Source organism: Pygoscelis adeliae, unplaced genomic scaffold (assembly GCF_000699105.1).
Source record: "Pygoscelis adeliae isolate BGI_AS28 unplaced genomic scaffold, ASM69910v1 Scaffold6, whole genome shotgun sequence".
Classification (NCBI taxonomy): Eukaryota; Metazoa; Chordata; class Aves; order Sphenisciformes; family Spheniscidae; genus Pygoscelis; species Pygoscelis adeliae.
In genome coordinates, this window is record NW_008825075.1 from 5573534 (window position 1) to 5586102 (window position 12569).

General features: G+C 38.9%; 1 protein-coding gene across 1 annotated transcript in view; it reads right to left on the minus strand.

Annotated features, from left to right (window-relative positions):
- The window catches only part of PIGN (phosphatidylinositol glycan anchor biosynthesis, class N), a 97570-nt gene that overhangs the window by 27044 nt on the left and 57957 nt on the right, over positions 1-12569 (minus strand). Inside the window, exons 17-19 of the mRNA XM_009326688.1 lie at positions 11506-11597; positions 7735-7846; positions 1909-2017 (exon numbers count right to left, since the gene is read on the minus strand). Coding sequence (XP_009324963.1) covers positions 1909-2017; positions 7735-7846; positions 11506-11597 — 313 coding nt within the window. The remainder of the gene's footprint in view (positions 1-1908; positions 2018-7734; positions 7847-11505; positions 11598-12569) is intronic.

A 12569-nucleotide genomic window follows, 5' to 3' on the forward strand; every position in this document is an offset into this window, starting at 1 on the left:
GGTAGGCTTTATATTAATCAGAATGAATAGCTGGGGAGTGGGGAGCAATTTGCTAGAAAGCTTCAGAAGTCTCATTATCATACTGATGTGATAATAATACTCATATCAGTATTATGAATAAATACTGATAACTCTGTGTTTCTGGTTATATAAATACACACAGAGGTGCAAAATGAGAGTTCAGTAAGTAACAGTGCCATTCTTCCACAACTAAGCAAAAAGATGAAGAGGAGTTTGACCACCTGTAATGTCACTAACCTTGGAAAAGCTACAGTAGGCCTTGGTACGTTAATTCTTATGGTGCCACATTTGTGGTACACACTCGTGACAAGGTAGATGCTAGTTGTGGTTATGGTAGTGACAAGGCATTTCCCTCCAACAGGAGTACTGAGGACATCTTGTTGGATGCCTTAGTTTTTTACCTGCTTAGTTCTGTGTTTAATTATGTAGAACAACTTCAGCAAGTACATAAAGCTTCTACCTTGTATATCATATTCACTTTAAATGATTACTTCCAGCCTGAAAGACGTTGCTAAAATATTCAATACTATCGTGGCAGCAAGTAGACTTTTTGGGTAGACACAGTTTACTTCACTGTTAGCTTTATTTTTATCATAGAAAAATCTCCCACAGCAAAGAGAATTTCTAATATACTTTTTCCTCATAACTCTAGACCTCTCTGACTGCCCAAATCATCTCTTAGATGAAAAATGTTTTCCTCTCACCCTTACACAGGAAAGATAACCTTGACCCTCAATTTCTGCTCCAGTAAGCCAAGCAGGACATCATTGATTTCATTGACTTTACAACTGCAAGGAATTCATCCACACAGAGATCCCCACTTAGCTTAGCAGGCTACGAAGAGTTAGGAAAGCATGATGGAAAAGAAAATGCTCCAAAGAAAGCTACATTACAAAGAGAGCATTGCTTACACACACTCTGATCACAATCAGTTGTATTAATCTTGAATCCATTTGCTCAAACAGAAGCAGGATTGCTAGAACTGACAAGATCTGCTTAAGTTAAAACAATGTCACCAGAACAGGAACGTACAAGACATCCAGCAACTAGATAACAAGAGTCATAATCCTTCCATTAAGCTATGTTTAAATTCCCGGTCTTGACTTTTAGCAAAGAGCTGCTATCAAACTTTGCATGGGATATGTTTAGCTCTAAAACAAGTCCCACATTCCGTATCACTCAGGGATAAACAATGCTTAACATTTTCTAATGGAGCCCTGCAGAAATTATTTTATAGCTGAAGTACGAAAGGTATTGCTTTACTGTATTCCATAACCCCGTACATTTGCTCTGTTTAATCTTCCTAAGATTTTCATTTTAGAGTGGTGAAAAATCCATAGACTTGTAAATTGTTTTTTTTCTTTAAAAATTACGTTCTAACAGATATCAAACATACATTAACATCATTAGTTCAAAGGTATTTTGCAAGGCAGCTCTGAAAAGCACCTCCATACCCCAAGGGTCTCTGCCATCAGCTGCAACAATCTTTCCTCACTTCCCTATGCTTAACTGGATTGCTTGCAGAACATCTCAGATTGCCCTTATCTTGCTCCAAGTGAAACAAAAAGGGAATTTACACCATTATATCCCTAAAAGGGGTCTTCAAGACATTCAGAATATTCAAAACAAAAGATAAAGCTACTTGTAAATCAGTTGTTTGCATTTTATTACAAACCTACAAAGGAATAATATTTTAGACTTTCTAACACATTCCTCAAAAAAACCTCACTTAGGCAAGAATAGTGAACACATGGAAGAACTATTAGGAGTCAAATAAAGGAATATGTGCGAAAGTAAGACGTTAATAAAAAAGTGTCACTGCCCCCAACCCAAACCCAAACCCCACAAACTATCAGCATGTAAGTTTGGGAGGTAAGATGTTCTTACCTAGAGTCATCCAGCTAATAATTTGATTCAATACAGGCAATCCCTGTTTGTTCTTAAGACTGTCATGGGTACTGCTCACAACATATGTCGAAAGTGCAATACTCAACATCTAGAAAGAAGGAATCAGACAAAGAAACACATAATTAATGTATGGATCTCTGCCATCCCATACTAAATATGTAAATATGCTTTAGAGTTGCATAAACACCTCATCTGAATCAACATAAGAACATGCAGTCTGATATGTAGTGTCGAGTATTTCTAGCTTTTTACAATTTATGCTTTTTAAAACTTCCTTCTAAGATTTTTTTTATTCTTCTTATTATTTATTTGTGCTATTTTCAATTAGTTTAAACAAGTGCCCTGGATCACTGATTTGATGAGATATGGTCTTTGTCAAGAGTAACTACTTAAACACTCATGTAAACCACAGAAAACATATGCCCCCAGTTTTTTGAGGAGCATTTGTCCTCAAACAGCAACCATGAAGAACTAGCGGAACCTCTGGCTTTAAGGCAAGAGCTTTGCATGAGCAGCACAGCTCCTGTAAGAAGAGACAGCAGCAGTAGAGCAGATTGGAGGTGGATTTTAAGAGATGGAAAGAAGCTGCAATCTTAGAGTGTTCAAATGAAATTGTCTGAACCACCTCAAGCAGAGCCCTCTGTCCTGGAGAAGCAGTGAAGCTGAAGAGGGTTTTTTTTTTCTTGACTAATTCAGGAGACACCATTCACTCACGAAGTAGGTGCAAAAAGCTTAGGAAAATTACCCCACGAGTCAGTTATTTTTGAAAGATAACAATTATCCAAGAAAATACCGGAGCCAAGTTTTCAATAACTGCTATTTATTCACAACTCTGCAGTTCCACTAAAAGGCAAATCAAGCATGCACGGTACTTTGCAAACATGTGCTTTAAAACTGCATTACAAGATATAATTGCTGTTGTGGCTTTTTTAGTGCAAAGCAAATACACAGTGTTCACATCCATAACTTTTTACCATATGAATAGCTGCCATTCCCCTGCCAGAGCAGTGATACCTAGTGGTACCTGCCCAGAGGATACACTTAGCAGTCAGCATCCTTTTTTGGCCTGGTTTCACAGGTGCTCAGTATCCACTGCTTCTATTTAATTTCAGGCCACAAGAACACATAGCTTGTATTTCTGTGTGACATCAGTAAGCTATGTCAAAGCATTAAGCCTCCAAAAGCTCAGGGAACTGGCCCCTTTAGACTTCTGATGTTTATTTGGGATGCTTTTGCTGTATTCAGGCCAGATCTTTCCCCTTTGACATATCTTTTCAACTTCTTTTAGCATCATGAGCTCTGGTAATCTCTCTGCTATCCCCTAGCCACTGGTGAAGTCACTTTGCACTCGCTTTGTGTCATCATCCATAATATACCTTGTGCCTTGGAAGACTTGTGATGACCTGGGCATGTTAGTAAACCCAATTTACTGCTGCTAGATCTATGTCAGTGTCCAGGGAAGGGCTCAGCATCTGCTTTTGAGACTCCTGTGTTCGCAGTTTAATGTTCAAACTGCTCTCAGCTTTTACCATCTCCAGGACTGCGGAACAGCGCAGAACCAAATGGAGATGCAAACTGAGGTCTCCAGCTAAGAATCTGTCTTCTTTCCCCCTTCACAACCTTCTTTGAAGTTCAGAGAAGTTCTTGAACTTCCAGCTTAAGAGCTGGCCTCTGAGAAACAGTCATCCGTAGGTCACAGCTAGAAAGAGGAAACCAAGGATGACATCTGCAGTCCCAACACCTCTTTGCGAGCAGCTCTGGCTGGGAGCTCTCCTAAGCATCTAATGTGATAACAACTCATAGAGAGAATGGTAGGAGAACCAGCAACATCAGCTGGACAATATACAAGGCTGGTTGAAAACACTCCTCCTGTCCCCGAGTTCCACTGATATGATGTGGATTCCTACTGTATATTTCTCCTCCTAATTTAGAGGAGAAAACTAACAAACTGACCACCTTGGACTCACATGAAGTTCAAGCCTCCTAGGAATAACAACTTGGCCCAATATTATCAACCCAAAACCACTGCTGTTTCCATTGTAGTACAGCAAAAACTGGACTTCACCTATGAAACTGCTGGCAAAGAGAAACTGGTGTTCTCTCCAGAAAAAAAGTCGTACAGTAAGCATTGCAGCAGTCTAGCTGAAGGGATTATAAATAACTCCTGTTTCCACCATTCCTGAAGTCTTAATGACTTCTCAAAGATCATAGAATTGTTTAGGTTGCAAAAGACCTTTAAGATCATCGAGTCCAACCATAAATCTAACACTGCCAAGTCCACCAACAAACCATGTCACTACGTGCCACATCTACAGGTCTTTTAAATACCTCCAGGGATGGTGACCCAACCACTTCCCTGGGCAGCCTGTTCCAATGCTTGACAAGCCTCTCAGTGAAGAAAGTTTTCCTAATACCCAATCTAAACCTCCCCTGGCACAACTTGAGGCCATTCTTTCTCGTCTTATCACTTGTTACTTGGGAAAAGAGACTGACACCCATCTCGCTAGAAGACAGAAGTAACATTAACCAAAGACAATTCTCTCCTTGTCATAGCAAACAAAATTCAGCAAAAAAATGTTATTCCTGCTTTAATGATATCAAGAGAAAACCTGAGAAACTCTTGGCAATTTTCAGAAACTGAGGGTGTAATTAGTATCTTCTGCCTCAAGCAAACAGTGACATGTATCAAAACTTCAAAATTAGGTCTAAATATAACAAGTTTTTGCAAAAGAAATGTAAATGTAACCACATGAAGTTACTCAAGCTTGCATTTCTACTATTTAAAATTTCTTTATTTATACACTTTTGCTGAAAAATCTTTTTGATCATGCTGTTTGGTTGTCTGGGACTTTTTTGTTTCTTTAAGCTAATATCCATGTTGGAAATCTATAGTGTGTAGGTACAAAAACCAGTGAATAAATGAGTAGCCTGTAAACGGCCTCTCAGATCCGTACAGGTATGTAGTTCATACTCATTCGCTAAGGTGTACACTCTGTCCCATCCATGGAGAAACCAACACAAAAACACATAGTTCAGGACCGGATCGGAGGGGATTATCTTTTGTGTGGAGGACTACACACAAACTGGTGGGTTTTTTGCCTACTTTGAGGGTGTCTGCCAACTCAGGTTTCTTTTTGACCAAAAGGAGAGCAATTAATGTAATGGAAAAAGCTTTGTTCCTTACCAGGCATGATATTTTCACTACAGGCTAATTCCCAGATGGAAAAGGAAGCTCACTTGGACAAGAAAGAAGAAAGTTGTCTTCAGAAGAGAAAAAAAATTTGTCATAAGCACAACAAAAAGCCTATATGCTGAATCCCTCTCTTTCTCTGACTGAAATAGGAAGAGAACTTAAAAGGGAAGTGTCTTTATTCAGATGAAATTCCAAAATAACTTGTGAAGAACAACTCAGGCAAACAAGAACTACTTGAGCCTTTGGGAAATATTATCTTTTTTCTTGTATGAAAATGCATCTCATCCCAAACGAGCAGATGCAAAAATTTGAGGTAAGGTGAAATGAAAGATTTAAAAGAGGGTTCTTACACACAGACACTGCCAAAACAAAGAAGAAAAGGATAAAAAAAAACACCAAACCAAAAACAAAGAGCCAAGGGATCCTGATCAGAGAAGTTTGGCCATATCAGTAGGCTTTTTGCTAAAAGGAAAAAAAATAGAAACACCAGCTATTTCTTCTCCATTGTGTAATTAAAGGCTTTTAGTCAGAGCTGAACCTATAAAAGATGTCAGCAGAGTGGCTAAGGGAATCCCCAAGACAAACCATAAAGAGTATGAGGAAGGGACACCGTATTTCCCCTTCCACTTCAGTCAATACTTGGAGGAACGTGGCACACAAAGAAGAAATAGTTGTAGCAAATTAATCTACCTTCTCATTCCCCAAAATGAAGAAACATCAAACAACCAATCTCAGTTTCCTGTCTAGGAAGGAACAATGTTATCAGAGGAAAGCATAACCTTCAGTGACTGCCTCCAAACACCACATATGGGGGAGCTGCAAAAACTACTTTTAAGAAACTCCTTGTCAGATGCAAAGCAGGAACCTGATCGTGTCTGCTTATGTATATGAATGTCAGTGCCCTGACCACTCTCTATCATTGCAAAATAGGTATGTTTCATCTGACTAGAGGATTCATCTCACCCTTAAAACTGCCTGGGAGTTGTAAACCAAAATTCATGTGTTCAAAATTCTCCAAACCAGCATTTTTGAAGATTACTCCCTTCCCTGTCCCCACTAAAAATTCCAACTCAACAGAAAAAGGAGAACAAGGGATTTCCATTGCCTAGAAATATGAATCTTCTAACAAACATTTTCCTTCCGTATTCATGTACGCTTCAAGGCAACTAAATGCAACCTAAACTCAAACCAAGTTATTTACTTAGAAATGGGTAATGCCTCTGTAATGTCCTTTTCCCCCTCTCAGTCCACCCCTTGAATGGTGGATCCCATGTTTTCCATTCCCAAGTAAGCTTTTGAAATAAAAATCTAGTAGAGACTAGTAATTAGATGTCACTGTTGTAAAATATCCTCTGATTAAGGAGCAATTTGAGGAGCTTTATGATCTTCTTAAGGTTGGAAGAAAAATGAAGACATTACTCCCTGAACAAGCAGCCAGAACATTTTCATCTAATTAAGTATCTCAGGGCTCTATAAGTGAATTTTCTGATTCTCTAAAGTTGGCTCAGGAATAGTCTGGCATTACTTTTTGACTACAGATCTAGTTCATCATCATCATAATTTGTTAGCTTCCCCACAAAGTTACACTGCATGAGATGCTGCAGCAGTTGTGTGGTGAGTTGATGTTGGCTGGCTGCCAGATGCCCACCCAGCTGCTCTCTCACTCCCCCATCCAGTACAATTTGTTTTCAGGCATTCCAGTGAGAAATCCCCTGCTGAGTATATACTGAAAATATCTGTCCTAAATGCTTAAGAAAGGAACTGATACCTCTTTTCCACAGTTAAGCTGGAAAAGTTAAGAGAAACCACCAGCACATTATACGCGTGTGCATGCTCAGGTAAAGGCATTTTAAGCATTCATTATTCTTTCCCCTCCTCCTTTTAACCAATTTGAGCTCCATACCTAAATCACTGATATAATGAATGCATTGCTTAGCTCAATAAGAAACACCAGCACGTAAGTCATAACCAATAAAGCTGGTCCTGAAATAAAATCATTATCTTGTAATAAGTTTAAAAAAAAGAAAAAAGAGGACAGTAGACATGCAAGGTATTATTAGAATCTTAAAGGCTCTCTAGAACTTAATTAGCACCTACTATGAAAAGATCTACCTATTTCATGAAGCTATAAAGAAAAAGATCTCATCTTTCATTTGAAAGAAGATTTAACTAACAGAAAACCGGCTCAGTATCAGGCTCACATTGTTATTCAACAGCCAGAAACTGGAAAGAACCTCCTGAACCAGCAAGCCTGGCCTTAGTGTGCGTGTGCAATTCCTGCAAAGGTCACTGGAAATTACATACACAGACTGAAGGCAGGACAAACTCTCAAACTCTGAGTAGAGCATCAAGCTGCGTATGCACACCTATGTATCAATACACATAAATATGCACAGGATGAGCTTTTGGGAACACAGCATTATGATATTTAAAAATGCATATTACCATGAGCACATGGTCCTCTTGAAATAGTCAAGGGGAAAACTCTTAGGAACAATCATTTTCTTCTTGAAAATTGTGGCCTTGGTAGGAACAAGTTCTTAGAAGGTATGTAAAAATTTGCATGTAAAAACCCTCTAACATTCAGAATTACCTGAAAAGTAGCAACTGACCTGATAAAAACGTACTTTCAGATCTTCGTTATTTCTGTACTTATTTTCGCTTTTACAAAGAGATGCCAATGAGAAGCAAGAGATCAAGAAAGTCAGCAAACCAGTTGCTATTCTGTAAAAACAAACAAAAGAACAATAAAATCCCAGGAAATATCATGAATAAATTCAAGAAATTTTCATAGAAGTGTTCTTCACTAAGATGAAATAATTCATTACAGCATCAAGACTTAATACATTAAGGAAACTTCAACATCCAGCTTTAGAAAAACAAAATCCAATCCAGAATCAAGTGTAGTTTGTTTGTTTTGTTTTGTAGCAGTTGGTTGGGGGTTTTTTTTGGTTTTTCTTTTGGGGGAGGGGGGGCGGGGAGAGGGATGGGTTTGTGGGGGTTTTTTGTTTGTTCTTTTTGGGTTTTTTTGGGGTGGTTTTTTTTTTTATTTATTTTATACAAGCTGGCCATCCACAAATACAGTTATGCTCTTTTCATGGGCAAAAAAAAAAAAATTTCTCCATTTTGGCCACGTGTCTGATCTGTCACCCATTATTTTTAAGTACTTTCGATTACCTCCAAATAATATTTTGAACAAAACAGTAACAATGATTGGTGATCTAAAGTTAGTGGTTTCAAGGTTTGTCACGTTTGTCATCCAACAGGGTAATTACACCATCATTACTATCAAATACATAGCTTTGTCTAAATGCAACAGCAAGACTAACAGGAAGATTGTTACTCATCATGTAAACACAGGAAAGAAAATATTGCTTGACATTACTGAGTAAATCTGCTAATTATGACACTGTTCCAAAATAACAGACATGGTTCACTAAAAGATCAATACTAATATCACCTCCGATTGTCTCACTTCAGTCATCAAGCAAGCAGAGGAACTGTGAAGACGGCAGAAGTTTTTGCATGTATTTCTCTGTCATGCTACAACCTTGATACGGAAGTAGTCAAACCACACAGCCCTCGCTTCCACTTGTCCCCTGGCATCTCCACTGAGAGACTACTGACAAAAATGTCCATTTGTGACTGTTCCACTCGTGTTTTCTCAGGCATAACAAAAATTTACAAATACCTCATATTCAGTAAAATCAGGCTACATGGGCGCATCTCAATAGCAATTTCCAAGTAATGATTAACCAATACAGGAACACAGTTGTAGGCTACTTACTCACAGAATGGAGGTTGTGAGAAACGGAGTATCACTTACAAAGTTGTTGAGGGTGCATTCTGTCCCATCGTCTAGGTCAGTAATGAAGATGTTAAAACAGCATTGGTCCCAGTACCAACCCCTGCTGTACATCACTAGTGACTGGCCTCCAGCTGGACTTTGTGCCACTGATTATAATCCTTTGAACTTGACAGTTAAGCCTGTTTCCAGTCCACCTCACTCTCCACTGATCTAGCCTGCACATCATCAGTTTGTGTATGAGGATGTTATGGGAGACAGTACCAAAATCCTTACCGAAGTCAAAACAAACAACATTCACTGCTCTCCCCTGGCTCACTGAGCCAGTCTTCTCATCTTAGAAGGCTACCAGGTTGGTCAAGCATAATTTCCCCTTCATAAATTCATGCTGACTACTCCTAATCACCTTCTTGTCCTTCATATGTTTAGAAATGGTTTGCTTCCAGGATTAGTTGCTCAAGTACCTTTCCAGGGATTGACGTGAGGCTGACTGGCCTGTAGTCCCCTGAACCCTCTGTCTTGCCTTTCCTGAAGGGAGCAGTGACAACATCTGCTTTCTTCCAGTCCTCAGGAACCTCTCCCACCAGTTGTTGCCACAACTCTTCAAAGATTATCACAGTGACATTAGCCAGCTCCCTCAGCTCTCTCAGGTGTATCCCATCAGGGCCCATAGACTCGTGCATGTCCAATTTGTTTAAGCGTTCCCTAACCTAATCCTCTTCCACTAAGTTTATGTCTTCCTTGCTCCACATTTTCCCACAGGTCTCACCAGTCTGAAGGCTGGGGTTCCTGATGGCCAGTCTTCCCAGTAAAGATGGAGGCAAAAGGCGGCCTCAGCCCTTCCAGTGTCCTTTATCACCAGGTCCCCATCCCAATCAGCAGCAGGGCCACATTTTCCCTAGTCTTCCTTTTGCTGCTGTACGCTGTCTTGTTGCACTTTACATCCCACACCAGATTCAACTCGAGGAGAGCTTTGGCTTTCCTAACCTATCCTGCATATTCAGACAGTGTCTCTATGTTCCTCCTGGGTCATCTGGTCCTGCTTTCACCTCCTATATGCTTCCTTTTTATGACTGAGTTGAGGCAGGAGCTCTCTGTTCGTACCATACAAGTTTTATTAATGTACTGAAGAAGTCCTGACCTGACATATAGTGCCACTGCTCAAGAACAGATTTAAAAAATGCACCTATTTCTCACTGGCACTCTAATTTCTCCCTCCCAGCATCTCCTCATCTTCAATATCCTGAAGTGTCACATATAGATATATTTTTAATTGTTGCCTCAAGCCTTTTCAGATTTAAAACTCCCTTGACAAGATTCAGACAGGCGCAAACTGTTTCAGAGGTACAATGTTTCATTAGAAGAATAAATAGGAAGACATACAGCCTGGGTAAGGTGAATGTAAAGAAGCGTCAGGGAGGAAGATCTGAAGGTAATTTAATTCCATTTTGATTTCTAAGCTGTGCTCAAATGTTCTAAAGAATGAAAAAAACTCAGTTTGGACTAGCAGAAATACATACATGTGTATATACAGCTGAGAGGTTGTAATACAGCCAAAGCAAATCTGAATATTTCTAATGTGCTCAAGCATCAAGACTAAGAAGGGTTTTCAAAAGATGAATTTCAATCACAGTGAAAAATATTGAGGCAGAATGCCAATAATTTTGGAAATATCTGGGCTCATAATTCTATCTGCAATCATATATTACTGCTCAAATCCCATATTTTACCGAGGATCAGGCACCCTGGCTCTGATGGGGCACAGTATCTTCTGCCAGAGAGCAGAAGGAGCCGTTGCAGTCTAGGTCAATTCAAGTCTCTCTCTGAAGTAACTACAATGATACTACAAGCCTAATGCCTTCAGGCCAACCACCTGGATTGCATCCAGATATAAGAGAATGCTTGTATGATGAAAGAGTAACTCACAAGAGGAGAGGGACAGATGACAAAGACGTAATAGAAAAAAATGCAAATCAACAACCGTAGAAAATCAGACAAGCAACACCGGAACAGAAAATGCAGAACAGAGAAGCAGAAGTGGAAAAAGAAGAGACAAAGGAGACACCAAGGAAGAGAGCTCTGCCTATCCTATTTGTTCTATTTCCCTGAATATCTCATTAGGTACAGAGTGCTATTCAGAGATAGATTATTCAAAATTAGATGGAGAAATTCAGAAAGATGCTGTCAAAGTAAATTGCTTTTGAATAAATGTTCTTATTCACATATGTCAGTGCTATTTACCATGTTTGCACCCCAGTGAAGCTCCTCCTTTAATGATTACTTTTATTTTCATGTAAAATTTGCAAATTTTTGTATTGTGAGAAATGTTTCCCCTCGACAAGAAATTACAGAATAACGCAAAGAGCAAATGGATGTGGCAAAAGAATTAAAAGTCTATTCTCATTCACATTAGTGAATAACTGAGGTCTCTATAATCACGTTGTTTGAATTCTGAATTTCAATACCTGCCTCAGCCAGCTTTCAATAATACAATTCCTCACATATATCAAACGTCAGCTTAAATTTTGAATATCAAAGAGGGAAATAAAAAGTTTCAAGAACAACATGAGATTCTTACACCAGAGGAATGTTTGGTTCTCTTCCTACAACAGGCATTAAAGGAAATATTGCCAGGAGCACACACAGAAGAGTCCAGATCAATGCTGTTGTCTAAAAGAAGAAAAACAAATGGGAGTTTTTTTGGAGGTCATGTGGACAGACAATTGTCTAATCAGAAAAAATACTTCAGCGAACTACTAACAGCTACTAGCATCTCCCACAGGCAAAAAACTCCTGCATCTATCAAGAGTAAAATTAACTGAAAAAAGGGCACAGGGTCATTGGTATTACAGCACTTCAATTTAATACAGAAAAGAATCTCATTTACACAGCTGCCAAAATCCTACCAAAGACAACGTGAATTAAAGCTATGCTTATACTTAAAAGCACTTTCTCAAAGTGTGGCCTTCACACACATTGCAGTTGCCAGAAAGCTGATGAGTAACCTTATGGAAGAAGGAATAAAACTAATCTCATCAGAAGTTTGCAGCAGCTAACTAACCATCTATTCTCTAGCAATATGGTAACATTCTCCAGTCTTTGAATCTGAATGCCATTTGATTTAACCACCATAATCATCTAAGTAGTTCTCTCAACTCTTTGCTAGGAGGCAAAAAAAACACCTATCCCAGGTATTTTACTCTAAATAAAGACATTAAGAGCTATAGCACTTAAAGTTTCCAAGCTCAAGTCAGATCAAGTTCCTGAAAGGAAATTTTCAGTGCTACAGAACATCTTCTGTATATACCCAGCTTTAAGACAAGTTACTTGATTACTCAAATACAATAAAAAAAAAATTGTAAAGCCTCCATCTTGACAGTTCTTGCAGAGCAAGACTTAGCAATTTGACTCCAATTTTTTTTCTTTGAATTCAAATGTTAATGTTACCCCAGAACTCTAGGTTTTAGGTATCCTGTGAAATAAGAGATGTTTGAATAAACTAATGGAAGAAATGTCTCATATTAAAGGTTGTGCCACTTCACACCCATACCTACAAAAGTGAAGTTTCCTGGGAAAAATAGTACAGAAAGCTGTCTCTGAAGAACGATGTGTGCCAGCTGACTGCAGACAATAATGAATTGA